At 33.5% G+C, this 22,084-nt stretch overlaps 2 protein-coding genes across 5 annotated transcripts; both read left to right on the top strand.

Annotated features, from left to right (window-relative positions):
• Window positions 1-374: 374 nt before the first annotated feature.
• LOC108205164 (GTP 3',8-cyclase, mitochondrial) lies at window positions 375-7,634 on the top strand. 3 transcript variants are annotated; one of them, XM_017374981.2, is made up of 8 exons: window positions 375-519; window positions 736-803; window positions 2,624-3,244; window positions 3,437-3,604; window positions 3,700-3,888; window positions 6,203-6,271; window positions 6,833-6,930; window positions 7,289-7,634. In XM_017374981.2, exons 2-7 carry the CDS (start codon window positions 753-755, stop codon window positions 6,914-6,916), a joined length of 1,182 nt encoding a protein of 393 aa, XP_017230470.1. In that variant the 5' UTR covers window positions 375-519; window positions 736-752; the 3' UTR covers window positions 6,917-6,930; window positions 7,289-7,634. The 3 variants fall into 3 exon arrangements, with proteins under 3 accessions (XP_017230470.1, XP_017230472.1, XP_063950458.1); XM_017374983.2 differs by lacking the exon at window positions 375-519 and adding an exon at window positions 604-628; XM_064094388.1 differs by lacking the exons at window positions 375-519; window positions 736-803 and adding an exon at window positions 818-2,108.
• A 4,266-nt stretch (window positions 7,635-11,900) lies between these two features.
• LOC108204814 (glycine-rich RNA-binding protein RZ1A) lies at window positions 11,901-14,687 on the top strand. 2 transcript variants are annotated; one of them, XM_017374440.2, is made up of 4 exons: window positions 11,901-12,069; window positions 12,946-13,063; window positions 13,809-14,305; window positions 14,403-14,687. In XM_017374440.2, the coding sequence occupies exons 2-3, from the start codon at window positions 12,953-12,955 to the stop codon at window positions 14,286-14,288; spliced, it is 591 nt and encodes a 196-aa protein (XP_017229929.1). In that variant the 5' UTR covers window positions 11,901-12,069; window positions 12,946-12,952; the 3' UTR covers window positions 14,289-14,305; window positions 14,403-14,687. The 2 variants fall into 2 exon arrangements, with proteins under 2 accessions (XP_017229929.1, XP_063950464.1); XM_064094394.1 differs by having other exon boundaries at window positions 11,929-12,069; window positions 13,809-14,309.
• Window positions 14,688-22,084: the final 7,397 nt, after the last annotated feature.

Below are 22,084 nucleotides of genomic sequence, written 5' to 3' on the forward strand. Positions count from 1 at the left end.
TTATGAAGAATTTATCCAACTGTTAAATAAAACATTTATCTAACCACATTATTCTATAATAACTTTATTTTTACAATACAATTATATAAATTTAAAATATATATAATAAAATAACAAATATATTAACTGTCCGTGCACGGGTTATAAGCTAATATTATTAAAAACAATTTCAAATTAATTCAGTTAAATCTCTAATCGATAAGCCAGGTCATGCTTCCCGAATTCTGGTCCAAAATCTCACCCCACCCCAACTCCGCCCGAGTCGGACAAATTTTTTTGACAAATATGGCTTATAGCCTTACAAATGAGTATCTGTTCTAAGATACTCTCGAGGTGAGCCAGGGTCGAACCCAGGACCTGGGACGACAAAGGATAAGCTTTTAACCACTGAGGACAAAATTTAATCGCAGAAATATCCCGTTTCCTCGCTAACCCAATTTCTCTTTCTACCTCCTCAATATATGCATATATCTACGCCACTCTAATACAGACATATATCTCTATCTCCGTCAACTCCAGGTACAATTTCTTACTATTCCACTTAATTTCACTCTTAAATTTCGCTTATTATCTCGCCTTTAGGTAAACTTGATTATTCGTTTCAATAATTCAATCCACTCTCACTCTGGTATGGTTATGTAACTGTAGTTTTGATGGATAATTCGATTTTGTTTACATACCGATGATTTTAAATCCGTGTTTGTGTATTAATATGAGTTTGTGATCGTGTTGCAGTTGTTTTGGCCTGAGAAATGGTGTTTTTTCGAAGTGTTTCGTTGTTTAGCGAGCTGCGTTTAAGTGCTGTAAGTTTTATACAGTAGTCGTCGTTTAATTTGAATTATTATGTATGGATTAAGATACTATATTGAGTGATTATATCTGATTTCTGCTGTGGATATGTTCGATGATCCAGTCTCATCAATTCATTGAAGTTGAAGTGTTTTTGATTTCCTTTGGTGATTTCGATCTGTGTACTCGAAGATGGTAATAGAATAGTCCGGTTTAATGATGCAAGTGATGATGGATACACTTTTGTGTCATTTCTGGTTGTCACCAAATAAGTATATATACCTATTTTATGGACTAAATATTGTATTTTGTACGCACTCACAGAAATAGAATATGAACTTTTTTGTCACTAAATTATCTACTCGCTAAGAAACTTATCACCGAACTAGAAATTTATTTCTAGGCACTAATGTTACATTTTTATTTGACTGTAAGCATTCCACTAACTTTTACTTCCTGCCATTAAAATTATCGCATGTGATAATTTTAATCGACTTGGATGATCTGTAACTCAATAAAACAAAGTAAATTAAGAAAACACCCAAATCATGAGTCAACAACTACTGTATGCCAAGAAATCAAAGCGTGAGTTCAGGAAGCCCAAGTGGCTTACTTGGGACACATCATTTCTAAGTAACGAGTGGCAGAGGATCACAAAAAACTGGATGACATGCTTTCCTGGCCTGAACCATAGAGTTTGAAGGCTCTAAGAGGGTTCCTGGGACTAGGTGGATACTATAAGAATTTTTCCAAATGTATGGCATTATAGCAAAGCCTTTGACTGATTTGCTTAAAAAGATAACTTCCATTGAGATGAACATGCTTTTGTAGCTTTTGAGCAACTAAAGCAGGCTATGACTGCTACACCAGTGCTTAGACGACCAGATGTTAACCAAGAATTTACTGTGGAGTGGGATGCTTGTAACGCTGGCATTGGAGCTGTCCTAACACAAGAAAGTCAAGAAATGGACTCCTTATTCGATGGTTAAATATTTTTCATCAAGATAGAACATTGGGTTATAAAGTTTTTGGCAGTACAGAAAATTAGTAATCTTCTGCAGCAGAAGTGGATCACCAAATTTGTGGGTTACAGCTATACCAATTTTTATAGGAGAGGGACAGACAATACAGTTGCTGATACTCTGTCCAGGAGGCATGAGGAGAATAATGTCCAATTTGATCAGTCTGAAGTTTCCCCTCAACAATGAGGACATGGTTGTTATGAAGGAGGGAGGATTTGTTATGATTCCAACATCAGTATTAGCATTGTGTCATAGTACTAATTTGGTGTTGTCATCAGTACTGTAGTAATTGTAAGGGTAAGGGTCTCATTTCAGTACTAGTTAGTTAAGGTGTGTCTATAAATAAATAATTACGTGTCATTTGCATTTCTGTTATGTTGAGTATGAAAAGGAATTCATTCCCCCACTTCTTTCTCTATGTATAAATGAATCTACTTTCTTTCTCTCTAGGGCTTCTATTCTTCTCTCTATCTCTCTCATTTCTGCTCTGTTTCTCTCTGAATCTCTCTTATTCTCTGCTTACCTACAGAAATTATCTTGTTATATGGCTGTTCTTAGCAGTTATATTCTATAAAACACCAAACACAATACAGAAACACTTATAAATAAAAAGAGTAAACCATGACATCAGCCGATAATTAAAAAAGGATCTTAAGGGATCTTAGAGTGTGTTTTGTGAACAAAGTTGGGTACTAGTTGTTCATTATATTGTCCATTATGTTGGGAAGGTTAACAATTGTTATTCATGAGGGAGTCAGCCGGCTCTGAATTCTATTTTCTTGTTTGATAATCTATGTTCACTTTTTTATCAGTGCAAACTCAGGTACAAATCGTATTTACAGTCTGGAGAGCGCTGTGATCAAGTAGTAATTGCTAATCATCTTACTGGACCTATTTCAAAAATGTATGCAACTACTTGTGAAAAGTTTTCAGAAGATCCACCAATGGCAGATCCTGTTTCTGACATGTTAGTCGATTCATTTGGAAGGCTCCACACTTACTTGAGGATCTCCTTAACAGAACGCTGCAATTTACGTTGCCAGTACTGTATGCCAGCTGAAGGTGTTGAACTTACTCCTAGCGCTCGTATACTCTCGCAGAATGAAATAGTTAGGTTGGCAAATCTATTTGTCAGCTCGGGAGTAGATAAGATTCGTTTGACCGGTGGCGAGCCATCTATAAGAAAAGATATTGAAGAACTATGTCAAAGGCTGTCGAACCTAGAAGGGCTAAAGACCTTGGCCATGACAACAAATGGTATTACTTTATCAAAGAAACTTCCGAAGCTTAAAGAATATGGACTTAATTTGGTGAATATTAGCCTGGACACATTGATCCCTGCAAAATTCGAATTTATGACCAGGCGTAGAGGGCATGATAGGGTTATCGAGTCAATAAACACTGCAGTAGACCTTGGCTATAGTCCTGTTAAGGTATGTCCTATCATCTCGAGGTTATTTACTTTCTGTAGTCTTTTGAATTTATTTTTTGTTGTTGCTAATTGTCCTTGTAAAGTTATATTTCTTCTACACACAAACATACACGCCGCGCATACATATTCCTAGTTGACCTCTGTTTAATTATGACTAGCTCAAGCAATAAGATTTCATATACACTACAACCAGGTGAATTGTGTTGTGATGCGGGGATTCAATGAAGATGAGATATGTGATTTTGTTAAGCTGACACAAGATAAACCGATAAATGTACGGTTTATTGAGTTTATGCCTTTTGATGGAAATGTTTGGAATGTCAAGAAACTTGTACCATATTCTGAGATGTTGGAGAGAGTGGTAAGGTTGACCAATAATCCCTCAAAAACACTTTTCATTTAGCTAAAATCCAAATATGCATATCCTAAATAATTTTTCTCTCATTTGTAAATCAGGAGAAACAATTTAAGATCGAAAGAATTAAGGATCATCACACAGAAACAGCCAAGAATTTCAGGATAGATGGGCATCAGGGCACAGTTTCCTTCATCACATCGATGACTGAGCATTTTTGTGCAGGTTGCAATAGGTTACGGCTATTAGCTGATGGTAATTTTAAAGTATGCCTTTTTGGTCCCTCAGAGGTATATAATCTCATCACTGATGCCATGAAAATTTTTTATGTTATTTGTTATTTCTGGCATGAATGAGAGAATGCTATTTTCAGAATTTTTATATCATGCCACCTATGGGTTTTTATATTATCTATCAAGCCTAGTGCTAGTGGCAGATGCATATATTCTGGCCAATCTTGAAGAACTCGGGGGGCCTGTGCAATAAATAATATGCCTTAAATTAGTAAAATAAATGTTGTACATATAATAAAGAATAATGAAATAGCAGATAAAATAAAATAAAAATACTATTATTTATGATATAATGTACAGTACATCTTAAACTATTAAATTAAATCTGAACAAACTTTTAGTCACATTTATTTGAGAAAATTTTCAAAGATAGTTATTGTAGAAGATATGTAATTAGGTATGATTATTGTATCTTTTTTTAAAGAAAAGGGGGAGTGCCCAAAATACCCAATTTTTAACAACCAGCATAAAAGCCCGTGCGAGGCACGGACCCCTAGTTTGTGTTTGTGTTTTAAATAATATCTATGTGTCATCATATTATTTCGAGCGTAGCTGTTACGTTTTATTCTTTGACAAAATATGTAAATATGAAAATGTAATATTTGCAACCTAATACCATTAATAGTAATAACAAGTACTATATTTTTAAAAAATTTATGGATCAAAAACTACATTTGAACTGATTTTTCTATATTCAACTTCATTAGGATATAGAGGCCACTACCATGTTCAAAATTATATTCGAAATTAATATTGAAACTTTTAGATTTTAAATATATTATACCTCATTAAAAGTATCTGTAATTTATTGTTGAAAATTATTAAATTATTTAATCTAATATAACATGATTTTGATAAAAACCGGTTCTTGATATGTGAATTACAATATCCTAAATCATGATTAGATGAAGATGTGTGGTCCGCGTTGTTTTACATTTATTTCTTCTTTTTTGAGCGTAGGTCTGCGTAATAGTTAAGTGATACAAGGCAGATCATCAACACTTTCTTTATTAGCATATGTTGCACACACTTTGTATAAATAGAAATTGAAAGATATGTTGTATGTAATAAGACCCGTACCTTATTTTATTATAAAAGCATCAATTGAACTACTAACCTTATAATTGTACCCAAAAAAATTCTGAAACTTTTGATGTGGGTTAACCTTTTAATTTTCATATCAATTATATAGTACTTCAATGTCTTAGATTTTTATTGTTAATTTGAAATATAAGATGATTATTACTTTAATACAGTATGTTATAATATTGTCTCGTTATAAAATTTTAATTTTTTATCATTAGTTTTCTAACCTTGTTAATTAAGACTTTTGATGATTTTTCATGTAATTGTTATAAACCAGATCTTAAAATGATTTTCTTGAATTTCAAATAGCAAAAAGAGAGTAGATATGAGTTATGCCCCATGAAGTTCATAAAAAACATGAAATATTTAGTTTAATTAGTTGTATAATTACTTTTTTAACTTTGTGCAAACTCACATTTTTAAATGTTTTGATACTCGTATTTCTTAAGGGTGAGCAATGTAACATATCATGTTGAATTGTTAAAGATGAAACTAGATATTCGATATTATGGATTATGGAAAAACTATTCTTGTTCAAGTCCTGTTTAGTCAAATATGAGTTTTCACCGTATCGCGTCGGATTATTTGATTCAGAATTAATTATATTTTATTAGCTTAATTTGTAAATTATTAATTAAGTTAATTGTAGTTTGAATCATTTTATTTAACTGGTATGTTATATATTGATTGATGGCATATTAAAATTATAGTTTTAAGACTTCAATATATATAAATGATTTCTCCGTGTAATTTTATTTTAACCAAGTAAAAATCATAATTCAATTTTTTTAGTAGGTCTCATAAATGCTTTTTATTATTATTTGGTTGACTTTTGATTAACAATATAGAATTTTCCTAAATTCACATTTATATCACAAGTTATAATATTTCAAATTCATATATCATCATAATTACATCATTTAGATATATTTTCTAACACCAAATTTGATGTATATGTCACTATTCTTATATCTATAAAATATTTAAAAAATGTTTTAGTTACACGTCGAATTCTGAATTCATAAGTTTAAAATAAAAAATATTCTAAATAAGAATATTCTTTCAGTTACCTTATTTCGTGTTCTCCAAAATATTTTAATATCTTTATAAATCACCTTTTATAATAAAAAAATTAATCTGACATAGTTCATGTTGATAGTTCATGTATATATATCTATTTACCTTTTTAACCTTCTTTAGACTTAACTAGAATGAACATGTGCAGGTTAGTTTGAGGGATCCTCTTCGGAGTGGCGTTGGCGATGACAAACTGAGGGAGATCATTGGAGCAGCGGTGTGTAGTTTATTGATGCAATATAATCTAGTTGCTAATGCTAAGGATTGTTTATATGCATATAATTTATCAACAAAGTGTCAACATTCTAGATATATCATATTTATCCGTTAAATTCCGGAATTAAAATATTTCAACTACCATCGAATTTGAGAAGATCGACTAGAGTATATGAAAACTTTCAAGACTAGGTTACTTGCACATGTATATATCTATATGCCTCTGAGTGTATCCATGGATTGTTTATATAAAAAAGTAGTCAAACCACCAATTTTTGTATTTAATAGTTGGTTGATTGTAGTCATACAGAGCGAATTAAGAACATTTCCGTTTTTTTCATTGAGGATTGATGTGATGTGTAAAACTTAGGTGACCACACATCTTTTGTCTTCTAGACCAAATATTTACAGAATGACAGTGGTCTCGTATTGTTTGCCATATAATGAGAATAGCTGTCCACCTTATATAGCATTAAATAATCTGCATTAGATTTGTCAGCAATCATATAATACTTTCTTTGTTCCAAGACTTTTTATCGTTGGTTTTTAAATTTGGTTTCAGGTCAAGAGAAAGAAAGCGTCGCATGCTGGAATGTTTGACCTTGCGAAGACACCGAACAGACCAATGATACACATTGGGGGCTGATATTCTTAGATTCTGTGAGTTCTAATCTAAGATTGTACATACCTTCCTGAGCCTAGCTATTATATATCTATGCTTTTGAATTACTGCTTCAATTTAAGTTCTGTTCACACTTTACTCTATATTTATATCTTAAATCTTAAATTCTTATATTCAAGACTTCCACTGTATATATTTTGAGAGCAATGCTAGAGGTACCAAAAGAGGTCCCAAAAGACAAGTGGCATGTTTTAATTTGTGGGGTTGAGGGGTCCATTATAATATATACGAGGATTGAACCAATCACAAATCGACAGCTCATCTTTTGGGAAACTATTTTGGGTGCTAGCATTTCTCGTTTTTTGATATCATTAACTAATTTAATTCACCTTTCAGGTTCAAGAAAATTAAATTGCTAATGCAGCACACATATGGGGATACATACTTCGTTTCGTTCATCATACAGTACAGACAATTACAAACACAATGGGAAGACCAGCTAAGAAAATGAAAGGAAAGCAAGTATGGCTCACTTTTGTAACAAAATACATGCAGGCTGCATCCAGCTAAAAGCTAAATAATCTATAAATTCCTATATCTAATATTATGTCAATTTCAAAGTTTTGTTGTAATATCTATTAATCCGTTTACAATATCTATAATAGGCATACCAGGCAAACTCAACTGAAATGTTGAGTGTATACCATTTAAAATGTTAGACGTGTTGGATTGTTGTGCTGCAGTGTATAGTATATAGTGTAGAACAATGTATTTTTGACTAAAATTGTAGAACTGAGAAATGCAGAACACTGAATTTTGGTCACGAAAATTCTTTGGAAAAATGATTATATATCTCTGGAGAAAAGATTATAGGTGGTCGGAGGTATGAATAATATAATTTATATAAATACTTATTTAGTATACTGATTAATAATATAGTTTAAGAATTTAAGTATTTAACACAAAACTTATCCACGTTGAATAAAACTCTCTCTGCTGCGTACAATTAGAAAAATGGCCACAGATTTCACAAATTCTGGAAATAATGCCCAGAATAACAGAGTTGGAAAAGATGACCCCAAATACCAGTTAGTAACGCCTGATTATTTATCATTTTTATTTTCAATTTGAAAAAAAAAAATGCTAGATCGTGTAGTGTTTTGTTGTTTTAACCTCATTAAGGTTAACCTAATTAGACGCTACATGATGTAGCGTTCTGTTAGGATATTTAATATAACGTTAAGTAAACTAGCGTTCTGTTAGGTTAATCCTCACGATGTAGCGTTCTGTTAGAGTTATCCTAACATAACGTTACATAAACTAGCGTTGGGTTAACTTTAACAGTACGCTAGACGATTTAGCGTTTTTGGTAATTAACCAAAACACTACACGATGTAACATTACTAAATCATATTTGGGGGCTTTTTTTTCGGATCCTAATATTTAGGGAATTAATCATTGATATAGTGATAGTAAGCACCCATACAATTACATGTACACATTTAGGTGGTAAAGTTCCGAAGGCCAAATTGGATAGTGTTTGATAATCGTATCTTAAAACAAATGACACATTCTTGATTCTTAACAATAAAGGTATATAAGATTGATCGGGGAGTCAAAAGTTTGAATAAATTTTAGACTCGAGGATTCTTATTTGTTTGAGGAAGATGATGGGAAGGATTTGGATTGGTAAAATATTGAGATTAAGATCAGTATTTGACGACGTTTATACAGAAAGATTATGGACTCACTTAATGTACTTTATTCAATAAGTTGCTGCTCTGATACTATAAAGAAAATTAAAGTCATTGTTCAATATATAAATAAATTGATATTCAGTTATATTCTTCAAGATAGCATCACTATTATTTCTTCTACTCAATGCATACAAACGTACTTATACAACTCTAAACAACAGTATGTACAACTAACTTTTTAACAAATTTGTTCATGATATTACAGTGTTACCCTCAATTATTCTCTGATATGCTCTAGACCTTTGTATTCTTATTAAACCAAATATCATACATTTACTACATAGGCTATGTAACTAGGCATATGTGAAATCTTTTATACAATTGATTGTGGGTTTTTTTGCTTAACGGAAAGATTGTGGATTTTCTAAAGGAAGGAATTGTCAAGCTTATTGTGCATGCAATGGCATATGATAATTCATTCTCAAATGAAAACAAAATAGGCCTGGGAGTGGCGATCAGAAACCATATGTAGACACAACAATGATAATGGTTTCAGGATCTCTAAAAAATCTATATCGTAGGACTAACGAATTGTGGACCATTTTGTTGGGTTTAAGGGCATGGATTTATAAAAGGGAGCATAATGTGCAGTTGAAAACTGAGACCGTTAGAGAATGAAAAATTGAATGTGAGTATTGATGAACTTCACCTTAGGGGTGTCCCTGAACTCAATCAAAAGTTGGTTGATAACATGCTTGTTCTACGAAAAGCCATCACTAGACTTATTCGGTTCTTGGAGGAGAATGATACAACACATATGACCGGCCTAATGATTGTTCGAAGATCTTTTGGTAGGGTTATGGAACTTTGGTGTTTGGACATGGGTGTTGAGTGTGTTGACAATGATTTTCAACTAACAGAAGAGGTTATCTCGAACAACAACAACAACAACAAAAAGAAGATAAAGATAAGGGGAGTGGTTGTTACGAGAGGAAAATGAGGAGGAAGATAATGGCAATGTGGTCATTGTCATCCATGATCAAATGGGAGACCGAAACAAAGAGTTCTTAAAAATCTATAATCATGTTCAAGATTTTTAAATCTTTAATTATGTTCAAGATTTTTAAGATTCTAGGTTTTATTTTAATAAGTATTGATCGGTTTATATATTTATCAGTAAGTCAGGTTTGAAAGTTATACTTACAGGTGATGATATCAACTAACAAAAACTTGGATGCATGTTCACTATAATATGTTTAGTTTATTCTTTAATCATGTTCATAAATTGTCATTTGAAAGTTTTTTGGTTTATAATTATGAAAACTAATATTTCAATTTTATTTGATTAGCATTTTTTATTGGAAATAAAAAATTTATTCTTTTTTGAGAAAATGAATATTTTATTAATTTATATTAGTCAATAATATTCATGAACTTAATTGTTTGTTATCTTTTGATTAGTAAATTATTTATTGACTAACATTATTTATTGAATATCGATTGCCAACATGGTATTGAGATTTTTAGGATACTGAACCCTCGATAATTTTTTGTTTAAGACTATATCGGTTTTCAAGACTGGAGCTATCAACCACTCAGCCATCTCTTTGAAAGATGTTTTTTACTTTAATCCCGTGAATTGAAAATGATTATAATAGTATAACACTATTTATCCGTAGAAAGATCTCGGGTGTGAATCACCATGACTTAGTTGTGTTTTGCAATAGTTCGAAAATATAATTTTTTTTTTATTTAACAAAAATCTGGTGCTGAAGTAACTTATGCTATATTCCCACGAAAAACTCGAACGTCCTGCAACAAAAGATATTTGTACCCAAAACCGACACAGTTAGGTTGATAGAGAATATCAAGGGGCGTGTGACATCTCTCTAAGATATTCGGTAAAAAGCCACTTAACTTCGGAGAATGGCCTCGATGCGAATAACTCGTACGACGAATTAGCAATCCGCCGCTTTGGTCCACTCTACCATCTCTCCCAGTTAAATTTTAAGACAATTACTAATTATTATGTTACGTTATACATGAAATACGGATTGCAAAAACATTTCTTTCATTTTCGTTATCTTATCTATAATATCATATCCAGTATTTTTATTAACAATTCCGGTTAAGACTCTTTGGACTAAAAGTAAAGTAAAAGTCTCTATTAAATTTTCGATCTGTTACTTTATTGAAACCAGACATCTATCTACTATAATAAGTAAATATGAGTATAATTTGTATTCCAAAATTTTGGTATATTTTTAGATTTGGTCATGTCTTTATGTACCTACAAGTTTGCAATACCTAGAGTTCTTTTACTCTTACATCATTAAACAGTTTTGTACAGTTTAAATTACAAACACTCATGATATATATAAAAATTCCACCATTATTCTCTTAAACATAATTTAAAATTAGTTAAAAAATAAAGAAGGTAATAACGTCATTAAGATATATTAATATTTTTATAAAAGAATCAAAAGACAAATTGGAAGTGAAATAAAAAACTTATATAAATAAATGTGAATCTTCTTAATAGATAGTAAAAGTATTTATTATTTATACTATCAATTTACAATGTAAAAAAATATTAAAAAAAACTAAAGTTGTAAGTGGAAATATAATCAAATAGTTCATATGATTTAACGAAATTTCAATTCATTATCATAGATTTATTCAATAAAATTTATGACATCTGATAATATTAAACAAATGATAAAATATAATTAAAAATAATAAATTTTGAAACATATAATCACCGTACTTTGCATAGATTTAAAGTTAGTATTAAAAAAAATTCATAATAGTTCCTGTATTCTTTTATTTAGAGATAGGGTTGTAATTCGAGCCGAGCCGGGCGAATTTCGAGCCGAGCCTAATTCGAGCCAACTTTAATCGAGCCGAGCCGAGCCGGCTCGATTAACTAATCGAGCCTAAATCTTTGCCCGAACTCGACTCGGTTAATTTCACGAGTCGAGTCGAGCCGGCTCGTTTAGCTAAACGAGCCGGTTTTAACGAGCCGAGCGAGCCAGCTCATATAATTTTACACTTAATCGAGCCCAAACCTCTACCCGAACTCGGCTCGTTTAATTTCACGAGTCGAGTCGAGCCGGCTCGTTTAATTAAACGAGCCGAAACCTTTACCCGAACTCGGCTCGTTTAACGAGTCGAGCCGAGCCGAGCCCACTTAAACGAGTTCGAGCCGGGCGAGCTCGCGAGCCGCCCGACTCGAATTACAGCCCTATTTAGAGAGCAAGCTATATGTAATTCTAAGATATATACCGTATAATAAAAGCAAAAGAAAGAACGAGTCCTATTATTAGGTCAAAAACTAAAAACCCCGACACAATACACTATATAAACGAGCCAAACTAAACGCAACCTCTCTTATTCCAATTTTAGGGTTTATCTTTCGGCGACTTGAGTCTTTCCCAAAAAGCTTCGCTCTTTCTTCTTTCGCTTAATTCCTCTCTACTGGTAATTAATTAATCAATTAATTTACTTAACTTAGTCATCAATTGTTTATTTGCTTGTGTAATTCTCAATTTGTGTTCGAATTCGTTGTTTATATCATCGTATTATTGAATTCGTTAGATCTGTTTGAATAGCTTGTGAATTACTGTTTGTCTGTTCGTGGATTGTTGTTGTTGCGGTTGAATTAAGTAGATGTGGTTTATAGTGGTGGTTTTCGATATCGAATATCGAGGCTTGTGGATGAAGGGGACTTGTAATTGGGATTACTGAGAGGTTGGATAAATACGATAATTTGTTTAATTGGGGATAAATAAAAATAATCTAATTAAGTTTATGATTCTGGTTTGGGTAAATAAGTTTGTTAGCAAGTTGTTTGGTTGCTTGATATGCTTACATAGGATGTATTGAAATCTTTTGTTGTTCTGTCCTATCACATGATTTAATAGGTTTGGGATTTTAGTTGTGGGCTGATGCGTTTTTCTGTCCTGCCAAGTTAATCGTATTATTAACTTGTTTGTGTAGAATACATGTTTTTCTTTTGTTGAAATACCACCTTGTGGATGTCCGACAATATAGTATCCAGACTATTGTACTAGTTAAATAACTTGTTTATGCACTTCTATATTCTGAAAACTTCTTGGCTTGCATGTTTGTTGTTTTTAAGAAGTGAACCTGTGATAAAAACCAAGTGTACTAGGGGCAATGCAAGTAGTGGTTCACTTATGTTGATATGTTATAGCCTGGAACTGAAAATCTGTGCTTTGTTATTAAGGTCGTAGAGTTTGTAGCATAATCAGTCTTTTTTGGAAGCCCTGATGTGTAAATTTATTAATTTCACTATTTTAGCTCTATTTTTATGCTACTTTTTCTGGACAACAGTGCAGAAATGTCTGATGATGCTGAATATCGATGCTTCGTGGGTGGCCTCGCTTGGTCAACATCTGATAGAGAATTAAGAGAAGCATTTGATAAGTTTGGTGGTCTTATTGATGCAAAGGTAATAGTTAGTGAATACCATTTTTCGTTCTGTAGTTGCCTATCAGATATTGTATCTGAGTATAATGTGTATACTTGGTTTAACTGATGACTTGCTTCATATCGTTTAAATTACGATTCTTGTAGTTTATTCTCATGTTCTTGAGTGTTTACGTCGCTGACGTGTTGATGATAATATTATCTAGTCATTACTTTGAGCTAAGTTTTCTTACCACTTAATTTAGGCCAAACAATAGAAGGCCGGACTCATTGTAATTGTTTTTGATGAAAGTAAAGCTATTATTCTTTTATTGGTTCATGTATATCCCTAATAGATTGCAAGACATCAGCTGTTAATAATGTATAAAAGTTATCTTATTTTCGTAAGTAATATTTATTAAGTTTTTATTTTCAACATAAAAAAAGCGGATTTATTATGTGTTGTGTTTCATACAATTATATTATATCTACATGAATATTTATATGTATAGAATTATGTATAGGACTTATTTACTTCGGGCTACTTGTTGATATATATATATGTTGAGCCATGACAACTAGTAAGTTATGTTTCTCTTAAATTTGCTATAGATCCCACTACTGGAATGCTGTTAAGTTGTGGCTGATTAGCAGACATAAGAGCACACCTGATTACCAAGATAGTCACATAATTAATATGTCATGTATTACTTTAATTACAGATGTGAATGTAATGTACACTGTGATAATCTGGTTGATCTGTGCATGAAAGTTACTTGTCTCTTTAGGTAGTTGTTGACAGGGAATCTGGCCGCTCTCGTGGATTTGGATTTGTGACGTTTGATGACAGGCAATCAATGGAAGATGCTATTGAAAAAATGCGTGGAATAGATTTAGGTGGGAGAAATATCACAGTGGAGAAGGCTCAGCCTCAGGGTCAAGGTAGAGACCGTGATGGTGGTCGGGACCGTGGTCGTGATCGTGGTCGTGATCGTGACTATGGAGGTGGAGGAGGTGGACGCGGGTCTGGTGGTGGAGAGTGCTTCAAGTGTGGAAAGCCAGGACACTTTGCAAGAGAATGTCCTGAAGGAGATAGGGGGGGTAGTAGGTATGGTGGCAGAGATGACAAGTATGGTGGAGGTGGTGGTGGTCGTCCTGGTCCTGATAGAAATGGAGATCGTTATGGTGGCCGCAGCAGGGATGGCGGTGGCTATGGAGGAGGTGACCGTTATAGCCGGGACCGCTCTGGACCGTACGAGCGCAGATAAACCATCGCTTAATAATTGTATGTAAGCACATTATGTTTATTGCAATAACTATCTACCCTTGCTATGACTTAGCTATGCTAGAATGAGTTTGTAATGAATTTATCTTTATTCCAGATTACAGCTGAGAACTGGAGGTGTTGCTGCTACCAGATGCAAGGGCTCGAAGTGTTTGCTAGCAAGATATCTTCTTTTTTCATGTTTGGAATTATGCAACACTATATGGTCAAACTTTTGAATGTGTGAAACTTGGTTTTCGTAACGTACTCTGTCCTAAATTGTTCGTTATATGGTCTGCCGGAGTGTTAGGCTTGCTTGACTTTGCACAGAAAACCTGGACTATTGCCATAATTGCTGCTGGTTTTCTACTTTCTTTATAAGACAAGTTTACCATTGACAATATTGCTGCTGGATGCAACTTGATTTACTTGATTCACACTTGCACGTCTCAAAAGTAATTGGTGATAAATGGGTCTCGGAGTGCCAACTTTCGTATAAAATTACTTAAACTGTTGGTGCTAAGATTGGATCGTGGATATGACTGTCTTAGCAGCATAGTTCGGTTTCCTGTTGGTTTCAACTTACTGTCTTAACAAGTAAGGTGAAGTTGATTAGCCGGGTAAATCATTTCATTAACCTTGAACACTTTCTGCTGTTAACATGTAAAACATGTGCAATATTAATTTTGTTAACCTTTTCGCAGGCTTTTTGGCTAGTTACGGTCTTTTTGGTTACATGATTCGATTTGTTTCTTGGTAGTTGGAAATGTTTTAACTTACATGTGAGCCTTTTGGGATAAAACAAGCCTTCAGCAACTAAATTTAAGTCCTTGATCACCCTTTATATTCTTGAGAGATGCTGCGGTGGACACATTCCGTTTTTGTAAGCAGTCTAGGTTTCTAAGCTTTTGATGAATTTGGCAACCGCTGTCCCTTTCTTCTCTTTTCCCGTGGGGAGTTGGTTCTTGTGGGGAGTTGGTTCTTGTTAATCTTCGCACTACACTTCTGATGTGCTAGTTATCTGTTGCTGAGATCTAGATCAGGGACTTGTTCATCTGTTCACATATCAGCTCGAGGGTTTAATTAGATTGCCCCTTCTTTTTAAGCTTTTGTAGTTATAATTTTTCTGTCATTGGTATAGTTTGGTTCAAAAAAGTATCGGTGAAGACATAATCTTCTAAAGGAACATATTCTGAATATGTGATATAATTACTCTGGATAAGCTGTAGTGTTTTTATATTGGTCTCAATTTTACAGTACTTCAGGGGTTCCCTTTTTCCAATTGAATTTATATCCACTGATATCTATAGGTCGTGTGAGCTTACATTTGATCCTGTCCAAACTGCTTACATTTGATCCCATCAGAACTTTTATATTTCGGCATGAATGTCTGAACATTTGTGGTCATTGCACACGTACTATATGGTTTATTTGCTGTTATAACATGTGTGTATATAAATGGCACACGTACTGCAATGTTGTTTGATGTGGTTCTTTTTGTGGAACATGTTGCCTTGCAACTGAATGTTATATTGTTGTGTTGTATTTCGTTTAATGATTCGAATCGTTTTGTATGTTTAGAGATTTGTATTGGAGAAGTTGAAGTTATGCAGCAAATTATGTACAAGTTTTTTTTTTAATTATTAGTGAATGCTTAAATTACTGCTAGAAGATGAATCGAGCAGTAAAAGTTCTCACTTCCCGGAAATGAATACTAATAACAGAGTCGCACCAAAACAATCTGCGAACCTGGACTTGACTTCTGTTAAACATAAATAGCATAATTTGCAGGTGTAAATGATAGTTAATTAACTACTTGTGTTCTTTGGTCAAACATCTGAGATAGAAATCTACCATTGCAGGATCTTTACAAATGACATCGAACCATAGAACAGGCATACTTTGTTTCTCTGAGTAATAATAGCCAGGCAGACTTTTTTTCTCTGTTTGAGAATACCTACTCGAATACTTGATCCCCCAGATATTATAGCTACAACCTTTTCTTGTCTTATGACTGTACTATGATCTCCGACATGCATGGGCGCATGTACTAAAACGGTATCAGTATGCACAGTTGGAAATATTTCTCAGTCGTCATAGTCTCGACAAACAATTAGCTCCTCCCTGTCTGTTGATCCACACAAGCTTGATTTATTACAGAAAGACGAATACATAAACAACCGAGAACTATGCTATAACTCGCCAAATATGTTTATGTATATGATGCCCTTAATTATTTGACGGATGTCTCTCATTTAGCTAGCAACTACTAGGTTCGGAAACAAGATACAGTATAGCTAACTTATTTAACTAAGCAATCTGCACAGCTGAAGAACAAGAATTGCATTCATACATTCACTCGACGACATAAATCAAATCGCGTTTAACCTTCAATTAACAATCACATTGCGCTAACTTTCAATACCCTTATGGCTAACTGCAAATAGGCTTTAAAAGCTAGAACATAAGCATCTTCAGCTAACCCTGGAAGCCAGCAAGAATCACGGCTTTGACGCTCTTTTCAACATCCCGACTCCCATCATCAATGAAGTAGCCGATACCAACCTGTCATCCGCTCCCAAAACAGCCGCTCTTAGCCATTGAGCCCTTCGAAAGTATTCCAAATCATTGTCTTTAAGTAACCGGCTTTTCCTTTGCTCAGTTTTGGTCTTTAGAACCGGAGTTCTAGCATCATTTTGAGAAGCCATGAACGTAAAACTAACGGGTTCTGTAATCGTCTAAATGAAATGAAGGATTTTTGAGTTTGTTGTGGGAGATAAATTCTTTGATCAAGCATATTTATAGTGCAAACACTAACCTGATTTGTATTTTTATAATCAGTAGTGGCACAAAAGAATGAGATCATCATGTATTTCTGTAGAGCACAAGATCATGGGGGGATCTTATAAATATTTACAAAAAAAACTATGCCGAACCTCGAATTCATATTCCATATACAACTATACGAGACTGCATATTATGTTGCAGACATCGTGTTAATTGCTGCATATTATTGTTCTGTAGTTCATCGTCGTGTTAAGTTGTCGTATTGAATAGAACTCTCTCCCGCAACTCTACTGGCCTATTACTGAAATCCGCGGAAACAATGAGGGTTATTGTGTAACTGCAGTGCCTTTCAACTTTTAGCAGAATGCTAGTTGTATAATATAATAATTTGATTTCGAAGATGGAATGCTGCATAGGAGAGCAGATACAGAGATGTTGGAAAGATTCAGAGTTAACAGAATATATGGAAGTGTGGATTCCACACAGATTAAGATGATATAGAAAAAAAATATTGAAAGAACTGTGGAGTGTGGAATCCACACAAACGGCACAGGCTCTGGTTAATTTATTGATACAAAATGCTTACTTTTTTATCCTCTTTTTTGTTTCAAATGCTTTCACTTTTCAAGAAACGCCAATCAGATGGTCTGATGGTGTCTTGTTTCTTTTAAATCTCCAGTAAAGAACACTCAAGATTGTAGGGTTGATTTAGAGGTATTTGACCTGTTATGGCTGTCGTAAGTGCTGATTGGGCAACACGTCTTACTGAATTTTACGTATGTCAGGACCCGGACCCTTCACTGCTTGGTCGTTTTAGGGGGAAGCTTCACATAATCATTGTACTGTTTTCTGGTTCAGTAAAATAGAGTGAAAGGTTTATATTCTGCCATCACCTTCTAAAACTTGATAGATTCTTGTAAGCTTTTTAGATGCATTGGAACTTAGGAGATTGTAAAGACAGGAAATTAAGGTTTGCAGAAAGGTCAGGCCCGATAATCTGAGGTGGGTAATTCAAGATTCAAACTTTGTGCTTGAATATAGTAGTAAACATATTCTGCCTAGCATACATTTTGGTATGACACGAGAGACACAGATGGAGACAATTCTTGATCAACCAATTCAATCAATACAAACATAGCGTGAAGAACCAAAACTCTTGGAGATTGTCAATGTTGTTGAGTATTTTCAATAGTATCGTTTCGCAGGAAATGACTAATATCAACACTAATTTCAAATTTTTTATCTCTTGCAATTCACAAATGCGGAGAAAAATTTGGCAGTGTGTGGTTATCAACTAATTAATATAATAAATAAATAAACTATACAATAAATATGAGAGAAAACAACCCAAAATTAGACTTCTTCAATGGTTATCATGAATATCTAATTTGTGTCTCTTATTTGATATAAACAATTCTTCTAATATTTATAAAATCCTTCTCCAAGGTAGATTATAATGCCGACAATTATTCCCTAAAAGCCACTCTCATGGTCAATCAAAGACAATTATAAACTACTAAGAACCCAGGATTTTAAGTCTCACAGTTTTCATATCATATCCTCTCCCGATAGAGATTCAATTAAAAGTTAGCTACTCTTCGAATTGTGCGCTCAATGACAGATTAACAAATCAAGAGAAAACACAATCCAACTAAACAAACATAATAAGTCAATGAAATATACCTAACTTTTGGATTAAGGGATTAGCTACTCATGATAACATGAAACAAATATATATTTATATTACAAACCATGAGTATACGAATTAAGTACGATGAATACAACTCGACGAAAGTGCTTAAATTCTGGATGAATCCCTTCACCACTTCTTCTAGTCTCTCTCACAAGTGCTTCTCTCTTTTTTCTCTATATCAAGGCTATCTCTATATTATTCTATATGATACAAAGTTGTCTCTAATAATCTCTATCAAAACCCTAATATATATGAGTTTTCATGATTTACAAGAAATGGTTAATTATCAACTAGGTCACTTATTACCTTACAAGAAAATAAGGTAATATCCTAAAAACGAGGTTGATTCTGATGCTCAAATTCGTAGGATGACTTTCTGCCTGTTTATGAGTTGTTTTAGTTGGATTTTTGATGTTGGACCACCTCAGGATTGTGGATAATTCAATTGACGTGGTCTATAAAAATGTCCAGTTTTGATTTCTAGAACTCCAGTTATGGCCCAAACAAGATTTGTTTCGCAAGCTATCCATAAAATCCGAATTTTCATCTAATTAAGCCTAAATACGCGCCATTTAATCCAACTTTAGGAATATTTAATTTTCTGCCATTAAACACTTAAAATCAGTTAGTAGTACCCAGATTATTTACAAAATACTAATATAGGAATAAAATCATATAGAAGTATATACAAATATATACTTTATCAGTAAAAAAGTTGAAATATTGACTTAGTTGTTCATATGTTTTGTGCAAAATACAATACTGCCTTTGTGCAAAATTTAGAAATGCTCTGTGGCGGTTATCACTGAAAAAAACATGGAGGATGAGTTTCAATGTATCACTATCTTCTTCTTGGTTTCTTAAACATCCAGGCCACGCAGAATTCATGATTAACACATACACTGATTTACATGTACACAGTTCTGGAGAAGATTCTTAACTGCTTGCTGTTATTTCCGAGATTTTGATACTCGTAAACTGGATGTATTTGCAAGGAATAGTCAAAGATACTGCAATTACTGGTTGTGAATGCTTTGGCTATGCGCGGTTACATCTCCATACAAAACATAATCTCTGTTATTTATTCCTAAATCTTCTGCCCCTTTTACCATACTTAGCATTTGATTCTTACATATTCTTATTAATTGTTCTTTCTTCGATTGGAATTATTCATATTCTGCCACATACATACATCACTGTAAACAATTATTACACAATACACATGGACCGTTGTATAGATCATGTACATAGAGGAGTATGGGGTGTACGGATTCCGGTTGGAGGATCATTAAGGCAGTGTGGGGTCCGATTGACTAGTTTGAATGTTGGAACTTTAACTGGAAAATTTTAGAATTGGTTGATGTATTGTGAAAACGAAAAATAGACATGGCTTGTATTTAAGAAACTAGATGGAAAAGGGAAAGGAACAAGGAGGCTAATGGATTTAAATTATAGTATTCAGGTTTAGTTAACTCCTATAATGGTGTTGGCATCTTGTTGTCTATAAAACCCATAGATAAAGTGGCGGAGGTCAAAAGGTTTGGTGATAGAATCATGTAGATTAGATTAGATGTTGAGATTGGAGCGATGATTTGAGTATATGCGCCTCGGGTTGGGTTGGGGGATATTGATTCAATGACTTTTTAAGGCTATTTAGATGATTTGGTTCAAAGTATCCCTCAAGACCAATTTCTATTTGTTGGTGGTGATTTTAATGGTCACATTGGTGTAAGAGTGGATGGATACGAAGGTATTCATGTTGGGTTTAACTATGGTGTTCGAAATGAAAATGGTTCGATAGTTTTGGAATTTGCGACAACGCATGATATAGTGATTGTTAATTCTTATTTTTGTAAGCGTGATGACATCCTAATTACTTTTAGGAGTGGGAGTCATTCCACTCAAATTGATTATCTTCTTATTCATATTAGGGATTTAGATTTCGTAAAGATTGTCAGATTTTTTCAAAAGAAGTGTGTGCTTCACAAAATCGTCTCTTAACCATGGATTTATCTATGAAAATCAACCAATGGAGGGAATAAGAGTTGCTACACCACGAATCCTTTGGCAAAATTCGAAAGGACTGAATTCCCATTCCTCAAGTAAAGATCTGAGGAACTTTGTATTTAAATCTTCAACATCATATTCTTTTCCAGCCAGAGATAGGTTATTGATTAAAGTAAGAAATCGATTATAGGAATCTGTGAGTAGGGCTGAGCAAAATAGAACCGGAATAACCGAACCAAACCGTACATATTCGGTCCGGTTTGGTTTGGAATTTTTTAAAACTCCGACTAGTTTGGTTTTCGGTTATAACCGAACTAAAAGTTTGGTTCGGTCCGGTTTCTGAAAAGCATAGGTTTGGTTTAACTGAAATAACCGAAGTTTTTTTTTATATATGTATTTTTTAAAATTATATTTATATATAATATTAGTAATATTCATATTTAATAATAATAATACATAAGTATTAGATACAAGTCTTTCAGATATGTAACATACGTTAACACCCTAAATCCCAAATCAGACAACACCCAATCTCCATTCTCCAGAATCCGACTTGCGCCTAGCCGACTTCCGATTCAAGCTTGACATGTGATTCAGTTCTGATTTAAGATTGTGTTCCGATTCCGTTCGTGAGTTGTCAACAACTCTGTTTTATAAGGTAGCTTTTGATCTGACTGGTTTTCAATTATTTAGAATGTGCGATGTGCAAAGGTTGGTTTATGTACTGAGAAAAATATGGAGGAATGGTGGTTGTTTGGGATTGATAAACATATCGTAAATTTATTAGTCAGATCAAGTGTAGCTATTGTATTATTGCTTCTGTCCTTTGTCTACTTTTGTTAAAGGCATGATTAAGAATATGTCTACAAGGTTAGTGGACTTATTTGTGCCGAAGTTTTTTTTATGTATAAAATTCAGTTTTAACCGAATCGAATCGAAAAAATCGAAGTATTTTCGGTTCGGTTCGGTTTGAAAGACAACTACGGTTTGGTTCGGTTTCCAAAAATATGAAAGTTCGGTTTTCGGTTATTTCGGTTCAGTTCGGTTTTCGACCGAACCAACCATTTGCTCATCCTTATCTGTGAGATCTTCTACAATATTTGTCTCATACCTCTCATACTCTTGAATAAGGAGTGCTCTTTAATTCTCTTTGATTGCTTTAGTCCCTTGACATTGAACCTCCAACATATGCCATATATCTTTAGATGTTTTGCATGCTATTATTCGATTAAACATGATAGCATCCAAACTGTTGCGAAGAATGGTTTTTACTTTAGCATCTTTAAGGACTTCAAACTTATCTTCTCGTGTCA

This window comes from Daucus carota, chromosome 1 (genome assembly GCF_001625215.2).
Source record: "Daucus carota subsp. sativus chromosome 1, DH1 v3.0, whole genome shotgun sequence".
NCBI lineage: Eukaryota > Viridiplantae > Streptophyta > Magnoliopsida > Apiales > Apiaceae > Daucus > Daucus carota.

Coding starts and splice junctions, on each gene's coding strand:
- LOC108205164 (XM_017374981.2), top strand. CDS start 753: ATGGTGTTTTTTCGAAGTGTTTCGTTGTTTAGCGAGCTGCGTTTAAGT. Junction 3,605..3,699: donor CTGAGATGTTGGAGAGAGTG/GTAAGGTTGACC, acceptor TTTGTAAATCAG/GAGAAACAATTTAAGATCGA. Junction 6,272..6,832: donor GGGAGATCATTGGAGCAGCG/GTGTGTAGTTTA, acceptor ATTTGGTTTCAG/GTCAAGAGAAAGAAAGCGTC.
- LOC108204814 (XM_017374440.2), top strand. CDS start 12,953: ATGTCTGATGATGCTGAATATCGATGCTTCGTGGGTGGCCTCGCTTGG. Junction 13,064..13,808: donor GTGGTCTTATTGATGCAAAG/GTAATAGTTAGT, acceptor TTGTCTCTTTAG/GTAGTTGTTGACAGGGAATC.